Source organism: Lepidochelys olivacea (assembly GCF_965140295.1).
Source record: "Lepidochelys olivacea isolate rLepOli2 genome assembly, chromosome: 3".
Lineage (NCBI taxonomy): Eukaryota > Metazoa > Chordata > Testudines > Cheloniidae > Lepidochelys > Lepidochelys olivacea.
Window position 1 is genome coordinate 86,976,391 of NC_140413.1, and position 23,894 is coordinate 87,000,284.

Sequence of the window (23,894 nt, forward strand, 5' to 3'; positions counted from 1 at the left end):
CACACACACACTCTGCTTCCTTTGTGAGGCAGTTTGTCCTAATATTGTTTAGTTTATGTAACCACCATTATCTATATTAAAAATAGTAAGTCCTGCTTCACCTCTTGCTAGGATTCAAACTATCACAGGGTGTCAGATGAGAAAATCACTAGAAAAGGGTTCCACAAATTCACCTGGAAGTAGAAAGAAATGGGTTCTAATTTTTTTATTGTTCCCAAAAATCCTATGGTCAGCATACTCCCATTTTAGCTGAGCAAAGAATAAATGAGCTCCATGTAAAAGAATCTTGCACACAATTGTTTGCACAGTAAGTTTATTATCTAGCTTTATTCTTTAATGCATATTAGCAATTCTTTTCAAGTTAAACCAAAGATGGTGACCTAGGACATTTGTATGGTATGGAATGAAGTGATTTAAAGGTCTCTGGAAAGCAACATATTTAAAATCATTTGCTTTTATTCTGTAATCCATCAGCATTTTCATTGACAGCGTAATAGGGCTTGCTTCAAAGATACTATAAGAATTGTAAAACTCGTTCTTGTGGTTTAATAAGAGCATTGTACAAATTACATCTCTTTGTTTATTCTTCATATTTTTTGTTTTCACACATAGAAATTTCAAGTGAGTGACCCTAAACATAACTGCTTTATCATATAAAGACCCTGGGTGATATATTTTCATTTCCCCCCAGCATCGGTAATGGAATAGAACATGGTTTCTTTTGCTTGTTTTTTTCCCTTCAGTGCTGTAAAAAAGTTTGCAGTGTAGCTGCTGTGCGGTATCAGGCTGTTGGACATGTGTTGATGCTCACAGCACCACTGACCAGAGCTGCTTTACTGAAACTCACTGGCTTTCCATCAATCACAAAGTTACGAATACAGCCAGTGAAGGAGTTGCGTGTGGTCAGGCTGGATGTTAGAAGGGACTCTGGAAGAATCAAAGAAAAAAGGAGAATTAGAACCAATGATGACAGAAGTACCATTTACAACAATTTTAAATAAAGCTGGCTGAAAACTGGGGAAATGATTTTGAAAATATTTTGAAGTTGTTTCTGTATCGCAGGTTTGAAATTGACCCATTTTCTGTTTCTTGAAGCAGGATACTTTTTACTGAAATTATTAAAAAAAATCAAAATCATTTCTGAAAAAACTTCTTTTACCAAAACCAGAGTTTTCAGTAAGACCAGTTCCAGTTCTAGCAAAATTCCAAGGGACCAAATATGGCTCTCTGGTACATACAGGCAATCTCAAATATTTTTATTATGCAGATAGATTTAAAAAGACACAAAATCAGTAAAACAGTAAAACCTTAGAGAAGGTGCCACAAGTACTCCTTTTCTTTTTGCGGATACAGACTAATACGGCTGCTACTCTGAAACCGGTAAAAGAGTATTAACCAGTATTAATCAGGGGTCTCAAACTCCATTTACCCTATGGCCAGTGCCAGTCCTCAAATCCTCCCAGCAGGCCAATAATGTCACTCATGGTGCCCAGAACTCACTCCCCAAAACTCCGCCCCCCACCTGCCTAAGGCTCTGGGAGGGAGTTTGGTGGGGGAGGAGGTCTGGGGTAGGGGATTGGGGTGCAGGCTCGGAAGAGAGTTTGGGTGCTGGGTGCAGGCTCTGAGCTGAGGCATGGGGTGGGGGTGCAGGAGGAGGGGGTGGGGTTGTAGGTTCTGGAAGGGAGTTTGGGGGTGGGAGGGGGTGTGTGGGAAGGGGGTGGGGTGCAGGCTCTGGGAAGGGTTCAGGGGGTGTGGTGCTTACCTGTGGCTCCAAGGTGGGGCAGGCCAGGGGGCCTCCATGTGCTGCTGCCCCCCAGACACCGCCCCCGCAGCTTCCCATTGGCCACAGGGGCGCTCAGGGTGGGGCAGCATGTGGAGGCACAGCCCTGCCCCACCCTGGGGCCGCAGGGAGAGGCCGGAAGACACGTGGAGCAAGCAGGCAGACGCCGCTCAGCTCTGCTGCGCTGCCAGGGCCCCAGGCCATTTTAAACGGGGGGGGAGGAGCGCTCGGGGGTGGCAGATAGGGCCAAGGGAGAGACCCGGCTCTAAAACTGCTGGAGCCCCGCAGGCCACATTGAGGAGGTTGGCGGGTCGCACATGGCCCATCGGCCGTGAGTTTGAGACCCCGGTATTAATATTAATACTTACCTTTTGTATAGCTCTTTCCATCAATAGATCTCAAAGCGGATTACCAAGGCGGTTAGTATCATTAGCCCCTTTTTATGGATGGGGAAACTGAGACCTAGAGATGTGAGACAACTCGCCCAAATGGCCACTGGCAGAATGGTGTCTAGACACCAGGTATTCTGAGTCCCGGTGCAGTGTTCTATTCACTAGGCCACTCTATGATATATCTTGGGTGTAGTCAGTACAACAAGAAAACTGGAATAAGCCTAATTCTACAGCATGGTTTTGTATGGGACTATCAATCAATCATGGTTTATGAAATAGCCTGATTTAGTAGCATTAGTATTACAGCTGGTCAGAAAGTGGAAAAATATTCCCCTAATTTTTAATCAAAATTTTTTTGGATGGAAGTTTTCTTGAGAGCTAATCAGGCTGCCTAGTACTGTGGTTTAGGCCTTAAATTTGGGCATTGGGTGCCTAAATCCCTTTGTAGATCTGAGTCTAATTTTGTAATTTCTTGTGATATAACTAAATATAACCAAACAAAACAGACACATAAGGGTAAATGTGTTATCTGTTTACTATATCTACATTCAGTGTTATGTCTTGTAGTGAAGTTCATTACTGGATACTTCTGTTCTAAGATGATAATAATATCATGGAGTCAATATGTAAGGTCTCTTTAGTATTTTATAGTTAATGCAGAATTATAAAGTTCTGTTATCACAGGCCAAAACAGCATTCACAATTACCACATTACATATCAGGGTAGTTTTTGTGATGATTGTTTAGAAGTTCTAAGAAAATTTCAGTTTAGAATTAAAGAGTGAGCAAGCTTGTGCACAAAGCTGTGGTTCCTTTCCGACTCATTTCTTCCCCCTCATAGTGTGGGATGAATGAGAGCATCACACTCTCAAACTACTAATCCAAGATAATGAATATAATAATATAATTGTATTGTTAATGCTATTCTTGATTGACATTCATTGCACAGAGAAATAATGCTCAATGTTACCAAAGAGAAATGCAGATTTTACAGAAAGTGATTTAAAAGTCAAATTACATCCTCTTTTGACTACAGTTTGCATATGAAAGCGCAACAGAGTACTGAATAATGGAAGTAAATATAGTAATCTTGGCCCACACCACACAGATGGTCTGAGTCACAAAGTCACATTAACTGACATCTGTGCATTGGAAATCAACAGTCAGAATAAGAATTTTCATGTCGTATATTCAATGTTCAAGGGAGTTGTTGCTTGGAGGAGTTGGAAGCCTAGCAACGCAAGACCCGGAGACTAAACTATGCGGGAACTAGAATTTCTGTCCCATTGAAAATTTCACATTCCCCCCCTCTACAAAAAGAGTTCATTTCAAATTGGAACAAAAAAAAATCAGAAATGCAGGGATTTTTTTACAGGGCCAGCAAGCCAGCTCTCCAGCTGCCCAGGTGGCTCCCCAAATATCTCCACAGCTGCCTGGAATGTTTAGATTCCATCAAATCAACATTTTCTGATGGAAAACTGTTCTTTCAGAAAATTTTCAACCACCTCTCCTTAAGCTGTCAAATGTGACCAGGACATTAGGTCAGTTCTTCAAAATTTGGGATTATGTGAGGAAAACAGAGAGCACAGAGGAAGGGTGATTTTCACTGTCTAGAAGAAAACTAAACATTTCTGTTTCTGTTTTAAACTGTGTTGGCATTTGGGTACAAAGTTATAACAACACCAACAAGTCTTACCTGGCACACCTCCAACAAACACAGGCTCCCTCTGGTCAACTGCTTTTGGATTTAGAGGTCCTACTACATGGTTTACCTCAGAGTCCACATCGAGCTGCACCACATTAGAGGCTCTAATAACTGGAATGCAAAGCAAAATCTTGTCAAAAAGAGCCCTAATTATAAAATATATCATTTATGCTTTGTATGGGATATGAAGATGTCTATCTGATCTGCTGTATGGTATGGGCTAGATTGTCTATGGCCCTTGTGTAAGCCTCCCTTGGCTTACACAGTGCAGGCCCAGGATGCACTACTGTCCTTGGGCATGGACTGCTTCTTCCATGCAAATTTGCTTTGGGGACTGTAGTGGGGCGGCTGCCCCACTCCATGAGATAAAGGGCTGGAACAGGCCAGAGAGGCTGCACAGACCAGCAGCCAATCAGCAAAGGCCTGTGGAGAGCCAGTAAGGGCAAAGGAAGAGGCAGCCAATCAGGGCTGGGCTGGGTCCTATATAAAGGCTGCCTAGCAAGGGAGGAGGACTGGCTCCTGAGATAAGGAGATAGCACCTTGGCCAGAGCAGTGCTAGGCAGGCTCGGGGGATCAGAGGAGAGCTCTGGCCCAGTTACCTGCCAGGCTGTGGCCCTTGCTAGAAAGGGCTGAGAAGGTGCATGGAGCGAAAGGGCAAGTGGCCCAGGGAAGCTAGGCAGACAAGAGGGGGTGAAGGAGGGCAGAGAGAGGCTGCCGCTAGAGGGTCCCTGGGTCGGGACCCAGAGTAGCGCTGATGGTGGTGAGGGGCTAGACTTTGGGGTTGTGATTGGCCACTGAGGCAGGTTCAAGCTGAAGGACTTTTACCACCCCCCCGGAAGGGGGTGAGACTGGAGTAGTAGACACTGTCGGAGGGCAGTGTCCTGAAGAAGTGGACACCGCTGAGTAGGGCGGTTCCCAAATCAGCAGAGCAGACAATGGGCGAGACACCACATGCAGAGGGCGCTCCGCAGTGGACAAGAGCTAGTTCCCAGAGCAACCGACAGGAGGCGCCAGCGGTGGTGAGTTGTGATCCTGTTACAGGGACCTTTCATCCCAAATGCTGGTGAGTTGAAGGCATGATCCCTACTCCCTCTGCTCTGACCCATGAGAATGGACAACCATGGAGGGAGGATCAGGTTCCATGACCCTTCTCAGTGGTAAGATCCGAGATTTACTCACCTGCAATTCTGTGCCACATGCCATCACAGAGACTTTGTTTTGGTGTAACTGAGGTTGAAAAGTGTCTGATTCCATTATTCAGTTTCACTATAACCTGGAGAAAAACCAATGTAATTCATACTGTAAAATTTTTTCTTTATTCCATGCCCATCACTTCCCTCCCCGCTCCCTTTTTTTCCACCTTGTTGCACTAATGCTAGGTTCCCAATTTTGACTTTTATAAATTTAAAAGTGATTGAACCAATTTCCTTTACACTAATTCTTAAGAGATCTTTAAAATGAACCACATTTTAAGCTTCTAACTTCAGCAGTTTTTGCAACATTTGTGTTCTGAACACCGGGAAAGATTTTTGTTTTGTTTTTTACCCTCAGTTAAAAAAGAATATACCTCAACCAATTTCACTCAGATTTCCAGAACTACAGCCTTATTGATTATTTTTGTATTGCTTAGTACTGCACAAACACTTAGTAAGTGATAGTCTCTGCCCTGAAGAGCCTACAATCTAAACAGAGAAGACAGACAAAGGGTAGGAGAAAAGAAGTATTGTTCTCTCCATTTTATAGATGGGGAATCAAGGCATAGAGAGCTTAAGTGAACTGTCTAAGATCACAAAGGACATTTGTGGCAGAGCTAGGAACTGAACCCAATTCTCCTGAGTTCAGTGCCTTAATTGCAAGACCATCTTTCCCCATAAAGACTGCAACAGCAGTTGTGGAGCAGCTCTGTCTGTGGCAGAGTGCAAGATTCCTTCTGAGGACTCACAACTCATGCACATACAGCCCATTTACTTGGGCTGTGCAAAGATCCAGAAATTAGCCCTTAGGGTATGTCTACGCTGCAAATGGCGGTGTATTTGTAGCTCAGGTAGACATACATGCACTAGTTTTCATCAAGCTAGTACACTAAAATGACAGTATAGCCACAGTGGCATGGGCAGCAGCTTGGGCTAACTTCCTGAGTACATACCTAAGTTCTTGGATCAGATTGTACTTGGGCAGCTAGCCTGAGCAGCTGTGGTCACACTGCTATTTTTAGTGTATTAGCTCAATCAAAGCTAGTGCATGTATGTCTACCTGAGCTGGAAATTACACCTCCATTGGAGTGTAGATGTACACATATAATATTCACAGGTTGGCCACTGAAAATGATTAAAAGAAATCACTCAGCTTTCATTGTAGAGGAAATGCCAGTGATAATTAGGGAACATTTTAATTTTTCTCTGGAGGCTATCAACATAAGAAACTGCAATAAGCCTCCTTCTCTTTTTACTTCCACTTGGCCTTGGCCAAGTTTATGGGCATCACTAGCAAAATCAAATACAAAAGACTTGGGGAAAGGGTCTACTGGCCTAATAAAAGTGGTCAGGTGAGCTGATGGTGGTGAACTAAGATGGTTGACTGTTTAAACGTAAGTGAAAAGGGCTGGCCATTCTGGTTTATCTCCTGTAGAAGTGTCTGTCAATAAACGAAACAGAAAGCAATTCTCAAAAAAAAGAGCATTGACTGTGATTAAAGAAAATCACATCAGAAGTATACATCAATTTGCTAAGGGGGTAACTGCATGACCATTTTGATGAGGGGAAGGGATCTATACTTACCTATGCCTTTCCCTACCCCATCTTATCTGTGACTCTCATCTATATTATATGCATAGTAAAGATCACACTGGACCAGTCATGTATAGATCTATAGGTTAACAGTGCCATGACAGCAACATCATATGCAGCTGCAAAAGGCTCAGAGGTTAATGTCCCCTGTTAATTTATAAAGATCAAAACTTGTTACAGCTCTAGCCTCCATGCCTCAGTTTCCTATCTTAAAAGTGGGAGAAATGATTCTTTCTCCAAACACTTGTCTATTTGGGAGCCTCTCTTAGTGTGTATGTATATATATGTGTATATACACCCACACTAGCATTTAGCAGTGTTGGTTGGGGTCTCCAGGTGTTACTGTAATACAAACAACAAGCAATAATAGCAACAACTATTAATCTCAAACCCATTGTTTTCAATTTATAGTTTCCAAAACCCTGGGGGGGGGGCTCTGATTATCAGCCCAAGAATCAGGTGGGAGAACCCCTCAACGTGTCTGCTAAAAAAAAGATTAGTACAACTCAGATGTCTCTTTTAACATGCAGTAAATAAAAATGTATTAACTTACCAAGAAAATGAAATCAAGTCACCTTCCTTGTAACTGTTATACATTTTTAATATGCAGATGAAAGCAGCACCAAAGTGTCAGTGTTCCTCTTCCCTTTCATCTGTACATTAAATATTAATTGTTGTTGCCAATAAAGTGATTTGATATTGGCTGATAAATATTTATGTACATTAACAGAAGTATCTGGGTTGTGCTTAACCTCTTCTTGTTTAATGGGGTAATATATTTAGGAAAGAAAGATTCAAAGAATAGTGAGTTTGTTAGACAAAAGCTGCATGTAGCATTGAATCCAAGTACATTGGAAAGAACAAGGCATAACAGTTAAGAAAATGTGACCTTCCTTATACCTGTCCTTGTTTCATGTGCATATTCAGGTACTCCCCATTCACACTGTGACAATGCATTAGGATTCCTGAAGTGCTTCGGGGGCGTATTTCAAAAACAACTTCAAATTTCAGGCCTAAACTGAAGGATTCATCTGAAGGGAGAAAAGTGAACAGTCGCACAATGTCATTTCTGTACCCAGATTAATTGTGAAACTGGACATCTACTGTATTGCAGCGTACAGTTCTAATGCTGACTTCTGGTTTTAATATTGTTACAAATATTTTAGTCTTGAAGATCCTTTTTGACAGCAAAAGGGAAAGTAGAAAATTGAGACCTTCTAGGCCATTTTGCTGCCAGGGGATTATGCTCCCCTCATACAGCCTCCTCGTGTAAAATTGTCTTGGAGTGAAATTCTGCGGTTCTAACTCAGGCCATGTCTATACGTACAATCCTGCAGCAGCATAGCTCTACTGATACAACCGTACCTCTGCAGTGCGTCTGGTGAAGACACTCTATTCCGACAGAAGAGAGCTCTCCCCTTTACATAAACACCCACCTCCACGGGCGGCATAAGCTACGTCTGTGGGAGAAGCTCTTCTGCCAACATAGCGCAGTGCACACGAGTACTTATGTCTGTAACTTATATCACTGAGGGGGGTGGAATATTCAGACCCCCTGAATGACATACATTTTGCCAACTTAGGCTGCAGTGTAGACATAGCCTCAGGGAGTGGGAGTTTTGCCTGAGTAGAGAATGCAGGATTCAGTAGCACTAACCCCCTCCTCCAACCCTGCGGCAGTCCATGGAGCAGATCAGAAACAGCCAGCAGTCCCTCCTACTATTCTCTTGAGGTGTTGTGTCCCAGCTTCATCCTCTGCTTGGTCTACTGCCTATTAGGCACAACTTGTCCTAAGATACTTCCAAGAACAGAATACTGTTCCATAGCCTTAAATAACTTAAACTATTTTATTATACATACTGCTAACTTCCTTCATGACATACAGGAAATCTTTTCATATGCCTTTTGAGTTAAGTATTTTGTCACTTAAAAATTCAGGGGCAGATCCTCAGCTGGTGTGGATTGTTTTAGCTCCAATGAGTCTTTAAGAATTTACACTTCCCCATCATGAGAAGAAATTTGACACTAGTTAACTTGTAAAATATCATTGTTCCTACATACTGACATTCTCCACACCAACATTAGGTAAAGGATATATCGTGTTGTTGAATTGATGTCTCATGACTCCCTGCACAGTGATTAAATTAAAAAAAATTCTGCAGCTAGATAGAGATGTGAAGTACAGTAAATACTCCAGTCTTATTATTGGATACGTTTGTTCAGTTACACATTACCAAGAATTACATATCCTCCTTCTGATGAAAAGTATGTTCCTGCTTCTGATGGGCCTTCAAAGCAAGGAGTCACACTGAATGTCTGAGAAGCAGAAGTGATTGATCTTCCGTTGAGCTGTAAATTGCTGAGACAACCATTAAAACTGTAGACTGAGTTAATCTGAGGAAACAAAGTGAGCGATTATTAAGTAAAATGCCACTGGAAGGAAAGCAAGTCTTTCGTCTTTCCCTTTTGATTCAGAGCTCTAGCTGGGGTTGTTTATGAATTCTTGGCCTCTGTTTCTCTATTGCACCATTTGTGCACTAGGTAGGGAAAAGGGAAGCGTGGAGGTATGGGAAGGGACTTTAAACTACCTTTGTGCTCCTCTTACTCTGGGTCCTGCCTGTTCCCTGGTGTCAGTCAGACCAACCTCAGATAAGAGCTAACTTGTGCTCTCATGGCCTTCTCTGAGCTTTGGAAAACAAAATAGATGGAGCGCAGCAGCAGGGCTCTAGCCACACCCTCTCCCATCCGGGTGAGGACAGGGCTCTACACGCCATGGGTGGCAGAGCTACTACCTTGGTATGTGCACCCAAGGATTCCCCAGGAGGAATCCTGGTTACTTCAGGTTTTGCTTTGTCACGTTTTTGCTCTTCAGCATCCTCCAATGTGTCTCCAATGTGCAGGGCAGACTCTTGGCCTTCATGTACCTATGTAAAGCTCTCAGGTATCTGAGCCAACACAAGTGAAAATCACTGCCTGCTTAAAACCTTCACAATTGACATGTATATTGGAGACCTTTATTCTTTATTGCTGCGACTAACAATCAACAAAATGTCTTTGTCTTAGCTTTCCCTTAGTAAGGTCTGCACCCATCTACACATCCACCACACCCTCCTACCCAAATTATTAAAAGAAGCAAATACAAAAATCCTCAAAGCCAAGCTATTTTATTGCCATCTGAGAAGGAAGAAAGTGAAGGAGGGCATGTTATTGATATCTCTAGTTTTTTACAGCATTAAGGAGGCTTTCAGATACAATGGTGATGGGGGGGGGGGCATAGAGATTATATTAGATTATACAAAAGTGACAAATTTGGTTATAATCTATGACATGCTTACAAGAGTTCGCAGGGTTTCGCAGCACACTTGGTCCTTTTGTCACTGAATAGGCTGGGGTGATGCATTTTTGCCAGATTGCACTGCCTGTTCCCTTTTTTTTTGTTTATGAGGAAGCAGATTTGAATAAATGGCAAAACAGTTTCCCTATTCCCTCACCCCTGGAAGCACACACATTCTTTGTATTGTACGTAGAGTTTATCTTAGGCAAATGGGAATAATTTCTGTGGGAGTCCCTTGTTAAAATGTTAGCAGCCTTCCCTGGTGTAATTCTTCTATTATGTAGTGCTGTTTTGCTGTGTAACTTCTTTAGAAGGAAAACAAATAAATCCTAATCCTTTTCTGTGGAGAAGCATCTTTGAGCCACTCTGCAGTTTCAAAGCAGCCCTAAAGCCAGTTAAAATAGCCATGTGAGAGGGATCATCCCATTTTAGAGGGATCTTCCAGTGATGCAGAGCTGGCAGAATGATTTCTATGCCATCTTCTCCATTCAGTCTGCATAGTGGGCATGGACAGAGGAAAGGGGTGTGACTGCTACTTCTGTGGTCCTTGGTGATCCTTGACTGACATAATGATAGCTCAGCTGTTTTAGGTTTTGCTGCAGGTCCAGCCCAGTACATCACCAGCCCAGGATCCAGGAACACAGTGGTGGTTTAAACCAACCTTTCACCCCTGCCCCTGATTTGTGCTGTGTGGTCTTCACCTACGCCTGAGGATTGGGGCAAAAAATGTACATTAGTAATGTCAGACATAATGTCTATTTTACCTGGATATTTTTTACAGCTTTTCCTGGAGCCACACCCCCTATATAAAGCGGTCCACTGACTTGCCATGTATTATCAACAGAAGGAAGACTTTCTTCCAATACTCGGAGACCATCAATTATCAAACGGCCAGTATCTTTTTCCCGAACAAATATCACCTTGAAAGGGAGAAAATTTGTTCAGTGACAATTTTAACTATTGAGGCAGATGATAATGAAACTGCTGAGGAAACATCACTGTATAGCAGAAGAAGATGAGAACATGAGATAACAGGATATTAGAGAAGACTGATTCAAAATTTACAAGTCAGCTGCACACTGGCTGTATTTAAACTGTTAATCTTCTCTGTTGGACAACCGTTTCCTCCAACATATAAGGCTGGTAATGAAACTTTTGTCTTAACATTTTAAAAACAAAACAGAATATTGTATATAGCCAAAATATTTACAGAGACAAGGTGAGTGAGGTAATTTTTTTTTTTGGGACCTCACCCACCTTGTTTCCCTAATATTCCAGGACCAGCATGGCTACAACAATGCAAAGAAGATATTTATACACACACACACATATATATATATTGTGAATATATTTTGTTCACATTTAAGGTGCCCTCCCTGCTCCTCTGTCTCAATACTGCTTCAGATCACACAGCCTTCTCTTCCAGCTCTAAGCCTTTCCAAACCTTGCTTGGCCTCATTGTTCTGATCAGCTCTGCCTCTTCCACATGGCTGCATGTATGGAAAACAGCTGGATTACTGTAACTGACTAAACTCCTTAGTCCCCAGTTAATGACTTGCCAAAATACTCAGATCTACATGGTGGATTTTAAAACATTAGCATATAGGCAAGTGTACGTGGTTATGGACAAAGACTGACATCCCAATGGAAATGAGTTGTCAGATCAGAAGATGCTCTACTATGGTTTCCTGACGCATGTATCATCATAACATCAATCACTTTCTTCAACTTACATTGTGCCAAAGCCCATCATTGTACTTCTCTTGGCTTTTAATCCTTAGTTTCTGATGACCAACATTAAACATAAAAATCAGCCGGCCATGGGCAACAAAAAGGGTGATGAAGTTGTTTTCCTCTTGATCAGAGGCATAAAAGATCATTCCATGGGATGAGTGAGTTTTCAGACTAATGGAGAACTGTGATCTGTCAAATAAAAACATGTCATTTTAGTAACAGAGCAGATGTAAACTGACTGAAGTCACCATGCAGAGACAGGAGAATTGAGATCTGTTCCCTTATGCCAGAGAATGTATTCCTTGTTTATGCAAATTATGTTTTAGATGTATATTCTATATGGTTGTTTGAATAGGAGGCAGAACTGATACCAAGTAGAGGAAAATCCATCTCACAAAGAACTAATCTTTTGAAAACTAAATCCTAGGGAGTGAATAAAAAATACAGATCAATCACGAAGAAGTGTATATGCATTTTTTACATGCTGTGACAGAGTGCTGGGCTACAGTAGCTGATCCAGCACTCTGATCCCTGCAAGGTAAATCAGTTGCCCCGCACACACCTGAATATGGGGAACTGTGTCAACTTGATAGATTGAGGCTAGGTGGGAGAGAGTGAAAAGCTAATTACCTCATTAACTCAGAAGGGACCAAGGCACAGGAAGAAAGTACGAAAAGGGGACAAGAAAGGAAAAGAGCTGTAGGTTGGTAGAGCCAAGGCCCCAGGAGGTCTCTCCCCTGCAGGACTCAGAAGCCTTAGAGTCCCAGGATATTTGTAAAGCTGCTGTACAATCTGCAAAGATGGTGGATGTGAATTTTATAAATAAAATCACTGTGTGTTTCACCTGAAGAAAGTCTCCAAATTGTTTGTTTGGAAAGAGGCCGGAGTGGACTATGCCCTGCCATATCCCCGCAGTATTAAAACAGAAGGTCTAATTGCCACAGTACTTAAAATGTCATCTAGGGCTCCCAATATGGCAAGGTCCGGAGAGTTAGTATAGTGGAGGCCTGAGTGTTCACTAGTCCGATCCTTTATGTTACAGCAGTGGTGGTGCTGAGTTCCTGCACGCTCGCACTTCTCATTTAGTCCAAGGTTTAGCTTGGCACCTCTCAGGATTTTCTGTCAGATTTGTTGAAATGCTTAATATCATATACACTCGCCCACAAGGAAATATTTTAAAATGTCAAAGTCATGGGTATTTTTAATCAACATTAAAATCATGAAACCTATGACTTCCGTGTTCATTTTTTTATTAATACATTAATAAACAAATGCAGCATTAGGGAGGAATAGAAATTGGGTTCTTTTTTGTTATCTGTCTCACATGTACTACACTTTGAACTTCATCAAGGTTACAATAGTTGTTTGTAAAATACTGTATTGAAGCAAAACAAATTCAATGGTTTCATTGTGATTCAGTAAATGCCATTCTTGCCTCTGAGCCAGTGCTACAGTATGTTTAGGGGCCACTGTGTTGTTGAATCTGATGGTTTTTGCATAAACATTAAACCAAGATTCTGATCCTTTGTGTTCAATAGACTATCATATGGCACTTTCTGTGAGAGTATGAGCATTAAATATCTTTGTTATGCAGACCAAATGAACCATATGTAGGGAATTACCTTCATTACAATTCCACTGCTGTTTGAATAGGACATGGTATCCTTTGCTTCATGTCCTAATCCACTTTGCAGTGCTGCTAGACAGCTGCCATGTTCCACCCAAGAGGTGACTGTACTTCAGTGGCTGGGGAAGTGATTGGTATATAAATATGTTCATTTCAGGCCATGCAGTTCTCCCTGATGTCATTATTGCTTATGTGTGCAAAGAGAGAGTTTGATATTGCCTGTGGTTGGATGTGTGCTTTTGGAGGGATTCGTTATGTAAATATATGATATTGTAATAGTATTAATACTGAGTCAAATCCTGCATTTCTTACTCAGGCTAGGCTTCCATAGAAGTAAATGGGCATTTTTGCTGCGTATTGATTGAGTCAGGACTGCAGGCTTTGGCCTGTGTCTTTTTGCATTGTGATATGGGAGGGATGTAGCTGGCTTGCTCAGAGGTTTAATATATTATTAGCAGTATTATTGCACTAGCATCCAAATTGCAATAAGTGCCATACAAGCAGCTAGGGAGGCACAATTTCTCAAGACACAAAGCAGATGAAGAGCCCATGACAGGGATACAGCATATAAGCACAATAACAAAGGTAATGGTAGCAAACACATCTTGTTAGTTCAAAGTTCTTTGTTTGTTTCCATGGCTCTTTTCCCTGAGAGTAAATTGTTTTTATTTCTCAGGTCACTATGTGATGCTTTACCTGTCACTGAAATTCTTTGGTATGTGGTCAAACTCTTGCCGGCTGTTTGCTATTCCTCCAAACTGGTTTGCATGTTCAATTGCCGTGGGGTTCTTGGACAACTGGCAGTCAGGGTCTCTTTGCACACTCATTTCTTGATCTAAATTTTTGAGGCCAGTTGCCTTTGAAGTTCTTTCTTTTTCTCTTCCCACCTTCATACAAAGAAAGCCATTACATAAGTGTTTAAAGTGGGTGTGCATATGACGAGCAGCGACAATACTGTTACAATACAATATTACCAATACTGGCAGGTGATATTTTGCATTGCTTATAAAAATATCTGGAGTTGTTCCAAATCTAATCAATATAGCTGTCCCCAAACAATTCTATTGTATTTAATTTTCAGCTCCATGCCCACCACTGATGCAGAGAAACACAGAATTTCTAACTGCTTAGCCAACATATAATGGCAATTCAGTTCTTATGAATTTGCCTGAGCCCATTGTGGTGGTCTTCCCCCCCTTTTAAGGATGTGAGCTCTGCTGCAATTCAGCATAGCATAGCACAGGGACCTACAACCTTTGGCATGAGGCCCGTCAGTGAAAGCCACTGGTGGTCCGGGATGGTTTGTTTACCTGCAGCATCCACAGGTTTGGCCGATCGCAGCTCCTACTGGCCAATGGGAGCTACGGGAAGCGGTGCGGGCCGAGGGATACTGGATTAAGGTTGACACTCATTTACACCAATGCAAGTTGACTATACTTAATGGAGTTGCATGGATGTAGCTGAGAGCAAAAATTAGCTCACTGCTTTAAGACTAAAGACGAAACAGAAGGGGGAACGTTCTGTCACACTTTTTAGGAGACCTCAAATTTTGTTTTCCAATTCTACTAATGAGGAAAGAATGATATGACTGTTTCCTGAAGCTGTGGCAAATGCAGCCCTGTAAGTGTCCAGCAATAGAAAAAAGAAAAGGAGTACTTGTGGCACCTTAGAGACTAACAAATTTATTTGAGCATAAGCTTTGTTGAGCTACAGCTCGCTTCATCGGATACATTCAGTGGAAAATACAGTGGTGAGATTTATATACATAGAGAACATGAAACAATGGGTGTTACCATACACACTGTAAGGAGAGTGATCACTTAAGGTGAGCTATTACCAGCGGGGGCGAGGGGGACCTTCTGTAGTGATAATCAAGGTGGGCCATTTCCAGCAGTTAACAAGAACGCCTGAGGAACAGTGGGGGTAGGGGGTGGGGGAAATAAACATGGGGAAATAGTTTTACTTTGTGTAATGACCCATCCACCCCCAGTCTCTATTCAAGCCTAAGTTAATTGTATCCACTTTGCAAATTAATTCCAATTCAGCAGTCTCATGTTGGAGTCTGGTTTTGAAGTTTTTTTGTTGAAGAATTGCAACTTTTAGGTCTGTAATTGAGTGACCAAAGAGATTGAAGTGTTCTCCAACTGGTTTTTGAATGTTATAATTCTTGACATCTGATTTGTGTCCATTTATTCTTTTACGTAGAGACTGTCCAGTTTGGCGAATGTACATGGCAGAGGGGCATTGCTGGCACATGATGGCATATATCACATTGGTAGATGTGCAGGTGAACGAGCCTCTGATAGTGTGGCTGATGTGATTAGGCCCTATGATGGTGTCCCCAACAGAAAAGTTACAGTGGATTGTCCTTTTACTTTTGTTATAAAATCAAACACCCCCTCCCCCCAAACCCTAACAACCCCAAACAAAAACGAGCAAATTATACAACTGACACCCTTTTTGATCCTTTGGCTAAGAGATCAAGTGTAGTATCTGATAAGTTCTTGTTGGGAGAACTTGCAGAGGGTTGGATTTGATATGTTCTTTCCCATCTATAACTACTATAATACTATGATGCTCTGACTTTTACTACATCTTTCTGTATATCTCCTTTCCCCAGATAAACCATTGGGTTAGGCATAAAGAAGTCATTTTCATTAGCAGGTAAAAGCATCAGTAGCTGGTAGAGCATTTTAAAAGTCTCTTTTAAAAATGGGTGAAACTATAATGAAAAAAGTCTTTGATGAATCTTGGAATCTGCAAAATGAGATCATCTGTTTGAAATTATGAAATATTCAAAGGGGCCATGTCCCATCCTCGAAATATTCAAAGGGGCCATGTCCCATCCTCTGTTGTTTTTCAGATGTGTCTTGGAACCATAAAAAATCTGGCCAGCCTAGGATCATGAGGCAGTATATGTGGACTTTGGCAAACTGTAAATTGATTTCAGAGTAGTCACAAGTCAGACAGTGCTAACCTTTTTATTATGGCTTCCTTTGGCTTTTGAAGAGTTCTTTCCTTTCTTATGGAGAAGGGCAACTGGAGGGGAGTCAACAGGGCATCCATAAAGAGAAGTTCGCACTTTCTCAGGGTACCGCTGGAAATCTTCCACTTCAACCTCTCGATCCAACCTGTGTTTCAAAGAGGGGATAATGTGAAGAATAACTGACTGAGGTGTAGCAAAAATAGCTTTTTAAAAATAGAATGGAAAAATAATTAATGTATCCAAATTAAGCTAGTATAAAATATATAATTTTTTCACTTATCACCAGGACAACCACAGAGATCTTCTTATTGTGTTGAGAGTTGTCACTTTGGATGGGCTATTACCAGCAGGAGAGTGAGTTTGTGTGTGGGGGGGTGGAGGGTGAGAGAACCTGGATTTGTGCTGGAAATGGCCCAACTTGATGATCACTTTAGATAAGCTATTACCAGCAGGACAGTGGGGTGGGAGGAGGTATTGTTTTATGATCTCTGTGTGTATATAAAGTCTGCTGCAGTTTCCACGGTATGCATCCGATGAAGTGAGCTGTAGCTCACGAAAGCTCATGCTCAAATAAATTGGTTAGTCTCTAAGGTGCCACAAGTACTCCTTTTCTTATTATAAGTGAAATTTTAGAGAGCTCTGTGACTTCAAATCATGGGGAAAAAGTTGGGCTCGTTGTGTGTATATATAACATTTTGCCCAGAATAAGGGGAGTGGATAGTTGTGCTGACCCAGAAGCAGACTGACCTTGCTCCATTGGGGTTCAATCTGGAAGGACCAATTCTGCTCTGCACATTGCCCAGGTGAGTTGCCTGATGTGCATCGGGGAATGGAGATAAAGTTCTACCTCTTCCTACCAGTGCAAGAGGAGGCGTAACTGTTCTGTTCTGTCCCCTCCTTGGACTGTGACCTGCGGTGGGTGGCTAGTGCAGGGCAAAAAGCAATCTTGCTCTAACTGATACACCCATCAGTCCAATTTCCCTGTATGAATCACCGTCTTGATAATCTGATATTTGGAAAATAAATCTGACTACATTTAAGTTCATAGTTACTAGAGGGTGGGTGCACACACACAAAACACTCTCCCAGCTGGCATTAGTTGGTATTCTTCTTGGCAGTCTCAGCAGAGGGGATGAACAACCCTCTCACCCACACACAGATGGTCCTTCGAGGCTAGCACAGTGGTGGGACAATATGTGCAGTTTGCTCAGCATCTGCCTGTCTTATATCTATGCTGTTCATAAACAAAGGATTTCAGTCTGCAGGACTCTCAATCTGGCACCATTAACCAGCAATACATTTCAGAAAAAAAATTGAAATAGGAACATTTTAGAAAATGATTTAGATCCACCATGCCTAATCATTTCAACAAGACCAAACTCCCAGCTTGGAGGCTTTGTGAGACACTGTCATATCCTTTTATTACAAAGGCAGAGCTGTAAATTATATTATACAAATGTAAATTATTCTGCAAATTACACATTGCACCAAAGTAATTAGCAAGTATGGTAATGGCTGATTTACCTCAATAGTTATTTCCACTTCAACAGTTTTTTAATGTAGAAGGGCAGTTCTGAGGCATTTCATAGTAAATTAAAGAAAAAGGTGTTTGTATACATTGGGTAACTCCACGAAATAAGGTAAAATATTTCATCGTGAAAATAAGCAGTTCTCGTTGGTATTTATTTTCTATGCTGTCAGACACAGACTGTTTGATGTGTACTGTTGTGGATGTTACCTACCTGATGAAGTAGGCGTTGCTTATACACCCAGTGAAATTGGCATATTGAGTACTGATGGGAGAGCCACCAAAGTAGAACTTCTTGGCACTTGCAGGCTTTTGCTCTGTTTTGTCTCTAGCTGGATTCTTTTTGCTATGTTTTTTGTCATCTACTATCAGCTCGTATCTGCAAAGAGAAATATTCCTTTTCACAAACTGATTTTGAAAGAGCTTATTCAGAGTTATTACACAGTGTGTTATGTATGCCAGTGTTCCCATAATGCTGAACTCAGCGTCTGATTCCCTAAATAGCAATATCAGAAGACAACCTATTTCCTTCCAGCTATGCAATAAATGGCGGTGGAATTAGCCAGCGTGGTAGCTTGGAGTCCAATGACCAAAAGCTCCAGTGAGATCTTTGAGATACTCCAGATATTCAGAAAGCCACAGTACACTATGGCTAAGACTAAATAAACTAATTGATCTCAAGTGAAAGGATGGAACAGTATATGGAAAAGTGAGATACCATACACACACCATATCACTTTGGTGTTTAAGATGATATTGTATTGCTTCAGCGTAATCAAATCTCATTCTGCAGCATGAAAACTAATTGCAGCAGAAGTCAGGAAAGATTTCACCTCTCTAATGCCAGACTGCCTATATTTGGAGCTTCTGATTCAGGCTAGGAAGGGTTAAATATTTATTGGTAAATGTCAATAAGCATTGATTTCACCATACACAGACAGACCGACTTAAAAATGTTTCCATCTGTAATAACTGAAATTTACAGATAGACAAAGTAAGAAGAATGCAGCTTGAGAACTCATTAGAATTTGGTTTAAGGCTTTTTACTTTGTATATTTTGATATGATGTTGACAATTTGTGTTTCAGTGGTTATAAAACTTTAACTTTTTGAATCTCAGTGTTGACTATCATTAAACAATTGTTGACTGAGCCCGCCATAGTCTGACCCTTCATAATTTTCCACAACTGTGAACATTTAAATTGATAAAAATAAAAAGGTGCTTAAAATAAACATTGATATTATGTTAAAATTATAAAAAAATCATCAAATTCTGCCAATTCTAGATATTGATCAATATCAAAAGAAGAATACTGGATCAAACAGATCTAGGTTCTGATCTGGTATGACAGATCCTGAGGTCAAAATGCTCACTGTAGTATGTCAGTCCTCATGATGACTATTTCAGGGCTAAAGTTTCAAAATGTGACCTGTGCTCACACGTAATTTCGAGAACAATTTTTCTTAAATGCCATAATAAATTACAGAGATCACACATGATAACCTCCATTTAATGCACAAAAACTGTGCAGGTGAGAGCACAAAGTATGTGTGCAACGATTTCCTCTCACAGAGTTGCATATGCACATATGAAGACCAGGAGGAAGACTTTTGGATAATTTGGCTTTCAAATTACAAAAGATTATTATTATTTTTTTAATACTTAAAGTACAATGATGAAATAAAACCTTCAGGGAAAATGTTTCAAGTTTTATAAAAAGTGGATGTGTAGACTCACTCACTGCTGTCAGGAATCCAGCATATTTTTGTCAATGCTAAAAATATGAACTTGTTTCCCCATATACTGTATAATGACTTTTTTGCATAAAGATACCTTGGTTAATTTAAGTTTCTACTTTGTTTTAACTAAGCAAAGCAATCACCCCTTCTTTAGAATTAATCACATCAGTTTTATTAAGGTGCTTTTACAGGTGAGTACAAAAAAGTCAATAAAATTTACAAGAATATTTTTTTCAGAATCTTCGTGAAAAGACCCATCTCCAGGCCATGATTCAGCCATTTGGATTTTGGGCTTGTGTTTTTTAACTAAAAAAGTGATAATCCCTTGAAATAGGACATGGCTGTGAGAAAAGCTCCTAAAGTAGGGGCTTTGCAATCGCAACATTAAAAGACATTATGTACATAAAAGAGCTACATATCATACACTATATGTGGTAAAATCAAAGATATTGAACAGCTTTACCTTTCCTGTGAGACAGAGGTAATGATAAAATGGGTTTTGCCATCATTGTAGCGTGTCTCTTTTGACTGAACTTCAGTTCCCATAGCATTTAAAACCACAGCACCATGATTCATAGAGATGGAGAACATATCTGGCTGAAACACAAAGAAAAACTTGTTTCAGGAGCAGGTTTAATACAAAAAGCTTTAAAAGTTACATGAGTTTTCCTTTAATATTTATTTTTCCTTTTTGCTAGTTAGCGATGTGTATTATTGCCATTCCCCCCTGGGTTTTAAGTGTGTGCAGAGCATGGCCGGTGAGAAGTGAGACATTCTTTTTATATTAATGTCACCCTTTAAACTGCAATACTCTGAGGTCTGGTACCTGATTATTTCCCCCTTATCTATCACACATGCTCCATCAGTTTAGCAATTTATGGTGTTTACATTCAATTTGTGATTCTGGGTTTCTTTTTTACAGAATATCTGATACTTCAGGCTAGCCACTGTGGTGAGCCCAGCATATTTATGTTCCTTTTCCCCCAATCAGACTGCAAATATGAACTTTGCTTAAGCCCATTTCTTAATTCACAATTGTCTAGAGATATAATTTACTCTGGGAGTGAGGCATTTGGGACTGCAGCCCCAAACAGCAGGAATAATTTATCTATTCCACTGAAACAGGCATCCGTACTATTTGGTTTTTAAGGTTCATACAGTCTGCTCTTGGGAGAAGCTAAGTATCTGAACTCCTATTGGAGAAGAGGGTACTTAACATCTCACAAGATTAGGGTCTTAATCCTTTGAGCCAAAATCAGAAGTGATGGGTAAGAAAGTGTTGGTTAGCCTGGCTGACTGCAAGGGAGTCTTTCTTAGAACTACTTATGCGCACTTATCAACTTGTAAGCGAGTTTAAGCCCCATGCTTCCTTCCATTGCACACTGCAGAGGGAGCAGTTAGAGCAGCTTGGCTGCTCATGACTGCAAGGGGCCTTTTCAGCACTGCTCCTTCTCACCACACAGGCATCCTATGGTGGGGGATGGGATAGGGAGTCTACACCTGCTGGGGATGAAGCCAACTTTTTGGCCGATTTGTGTCACCTGAGGAGGGGTCAGACTATAGCCCCACCAATTTAAACTCAAGGAGTTCTCTACTTCATCTTCCCTTGCATGTGTTTTTCCTGGGGAAGGAAATATTGCCATTATTATTACTATTATTTATACTGTGGTAGGACCTATGTGTTCAAATCAGGATTGCAGCCCTGTTGTGCTAGACACAGCACAATCCGCATTTGTACTGTACGCACTGTGTTGAGAACAGTTATATACAAACGATCAAATCCTGCAATCTTTAGTTAGGCAAAAATCCCATTGATGTCAGTGGGATTTTGCCCAAATAAAACATTGAAGGATTTGGTCCACTGGGTGTAGGATATGAAAATTAGCTCATCAACCGGTATTTCTAAATCGTGGATTATTTTTTGGTTTTAAGAAACGAAGCAGGAAATGATCATGAAATTCTCCATAATGCCAGTATGTTTAAAAAAAAAAAGAAAAAAAGCATACTCACTCCTTCAGCATAATGGAATAGCAGCCCATTGGGCTGCAAAGTCCGGAAGTTGAAGCCGCCTTCAAACTCATCAAAGAGTGACATTTTTTGGCTGGAGGAAATGTAGCTCTCTCCATTGAAATATGCTCTGCGGGACATCTGCATGCCAAGTTAACAAAGTCACAAGTGTGCTATAGGAAGTATTTTTAACAATAATAAACAACAGAAATAGAAGCCTCCCTTTTTCATCAGATTCAGGTGGGCCAATTTTCATATGAAAAATTCAGACTTGTCCCCTAGGTTTAAACTGATTTAAATGGAGTGGTATGTTGTGAAAACATTAAGAAAGTAAGAACATAAGAGCAGCCACACTGGGTCAGACCAAAGGTCCATCTAGCCCAGCATCCTGTCTTCCAGTAGTAGCCAATGCCAGATGATTCAGAGGGAATGAACAGAACAGGCAATCATTGAGTGATCCATCCCCTGTTGTCCACTCCCAGCTTCTGGAAGTCAGAGGCTACGGACCCTCAGAGCTTGGGGTTGCATCCCTGACCACCTTGGCTAATAGCTATTGAAGGACCTATCCTCCATGAACTTAGCAAATTTTTTTTAACCTCGTTATAGTTTTGGCTTTCACAACATCCCCAGGCCACAAGTTCCACAGACTGACTGTGCGTTGTTTGAAGAAGTACTTCCTTTCTTTCCCTTTTTTTTTTTAAAAAAAACCTGCTGCCTGTTAATTTCATTGGCTGAAATCAACCCCATCCGTTGTTTGAACGAGTAAATAACACTTCCTTATTCACTTTCTCTAAGCCATTCATTATTCTATAGACTTTTATCATATTGTCCCTTAGTCATCTCTTTTCCAAGCTCAAAAGTCCCAGTTTTTTTAATCTCTCTTCATACAGAAGCTGTTCCATATCTTAGTCATTTTTGTTGCCCTGTCCTGTAACTTTTCCAATTCTAATATATCTTTTTTTGAGATGGGGGCAACGAGAACTGCATACAGTATTCCAGGTGTGGCTGTACCATGGATTTATATAGCGGCATTATGATATTTACTGTCTTATTAGCTGTCCCTTTCCTATTGGTTTCGAACATTCTCTTCGATTTTTTTTTTAAACTATGTAAGTCAAATTGTTCTCTATTTCTTTAGAGACTACGGGCCTCATTCAAAGCCCACTGAACTCAGGGGAAGTAAAGGTCCTAAACTGAATGAATCCCTGAATAAACACAGAAAGAAAAGGAGGACTTGTGGCACCTTAGAGACTAACAAATTTATTTGAGCATAAGCTTTAGTGAGCTACAGCTCACTTCATCGGGTGCTGTTAGGATATAGATATTCAGGCCTGTCTGTAAAGGCCTATACTCTAAGAATTTAGGTGTATTCTTATCACTTGGCTAGTGATAGAGGTATAAAAGAAAGAATCAAAACCACTGTCTGCCAGTGTAAGGGCCTTCTCTTACTGTGACAGTTTGTGGCCCTGTGCTTAGGCTCAGGCCTTTGGCTAAGCAGCAGAGGCAGCCATAAGCTGGGAAGCGAACAGTCACATCCTCACATTCCAAACTAGTCATATTGAAATAAGGTGCTATTGGGCTGTTAGGCACTATCAGGACAGGATTGTATTCCTATCACCTCCAGAGAAAGGGAAGTGCCTAGAAAATGTAAAAGGAAACTTAGTTTGATAGCATCCTGTCTGGCAAGAACTCACTTATCAATAGCTGGGATGTGAAACCCTCACTTCTGTATTGTTTTGTCATTATAGTTCCCACTTTGCTGTTGTTTGTCTGTATAATCTCTGTCTGGTTCTGTGATTGTTCCTGTCTGCTGTATAATTAATTTTGCTGGGTGTAAACTAATTGAGGTGGTGGGATATAATTGGTTACATAATCATGTTACAATATGTTAGGATTGGTTAGTTAAATTTCAGGAAAATGATTGGTTAAGGTATAGCTAAGCAGAACTCAAGTTTTACTATATAATCTGTAGTGAATGAGGAAGTGATGGGGTGGGGTGGGGGTGGGGGTGTGAGAGTGAGATGGGAATGGGGGTAAGAAAATTGGAATCATGTTTTGCTAAAGGGGGAAATAGGAACAGGGAATGGGAGTAAGGAAGTTGGAATCATGTTTGGCTAAGGGCAGGAATGGGAACAGGGACACAGGTGTAAGGCTTTGTGGTGTCAGAGCTGGGAAGGAGGATACTAAGGAAGGAAACTGGAATCATGCTTGCTGGAAGTTCACCCCAATAAACATCGATTTGTTTGCACCTTTGGACTTCGGGTATTGTTGCTCTC

General features: G+C 41.0%; 1 protein-coding gene across 1 annotated transcript in view; it reads right to left on the bottom strand.

Moving 5' to 3' along the window:
• Positions 1-316: 316 nt before the first annotated feature.
• Positions 317-23,894, bottom strand: part of LAMA4 (laminin subunit alpha 4) — a 153,182-nt gene continuing 129,604 nt past the window's right edge. Inside the window, exons 27-38 of the mRNA XM_084622433.1 lie at positions 21,622-21,759; positions 20,075-20,208; positions 18,087-18,251; positions 16,336-16,489; positions 14,055-14,245; positions 11,731-11,920; positions 10,762-10,917; positions 8,898-9,057; positions 7,564-7,694; positions 5,057-5,150; positions 3,869-3,988; positions 317-927 (exon numbers count right to left, since the gene is read on the bottom strand). Coding sequence (XP_084478559.1) covers positions 782-927; positions 3,869-3,988; positions 5,057-5,150; positions 7,564-7,694; positions 8,898-9,057; positions 10,762-10,917; positions 11,731-11,920; positions 14,055-14,245; positions 16,336-16,489; positions 18,087-18,251; positions 20,075-20,208; positions 21,622-21,759 — 1,779 coding nt within the window. The 3' untranslated portion in view covers positions 317-781. The remainder of the gene's footprint in view (positions 928-3,868; positions 3,989-5,056; positions 5,151-7,563; positions 7,695-8,897; positions 9,058-10,761; positions 10,918-11,730; positions 11,921-14,054; positions 14,246-16,335; positions 16,490-18,086; positions 18,252-20,074; positions 20,209-21,621; positions 21,760-23,894) is intronic.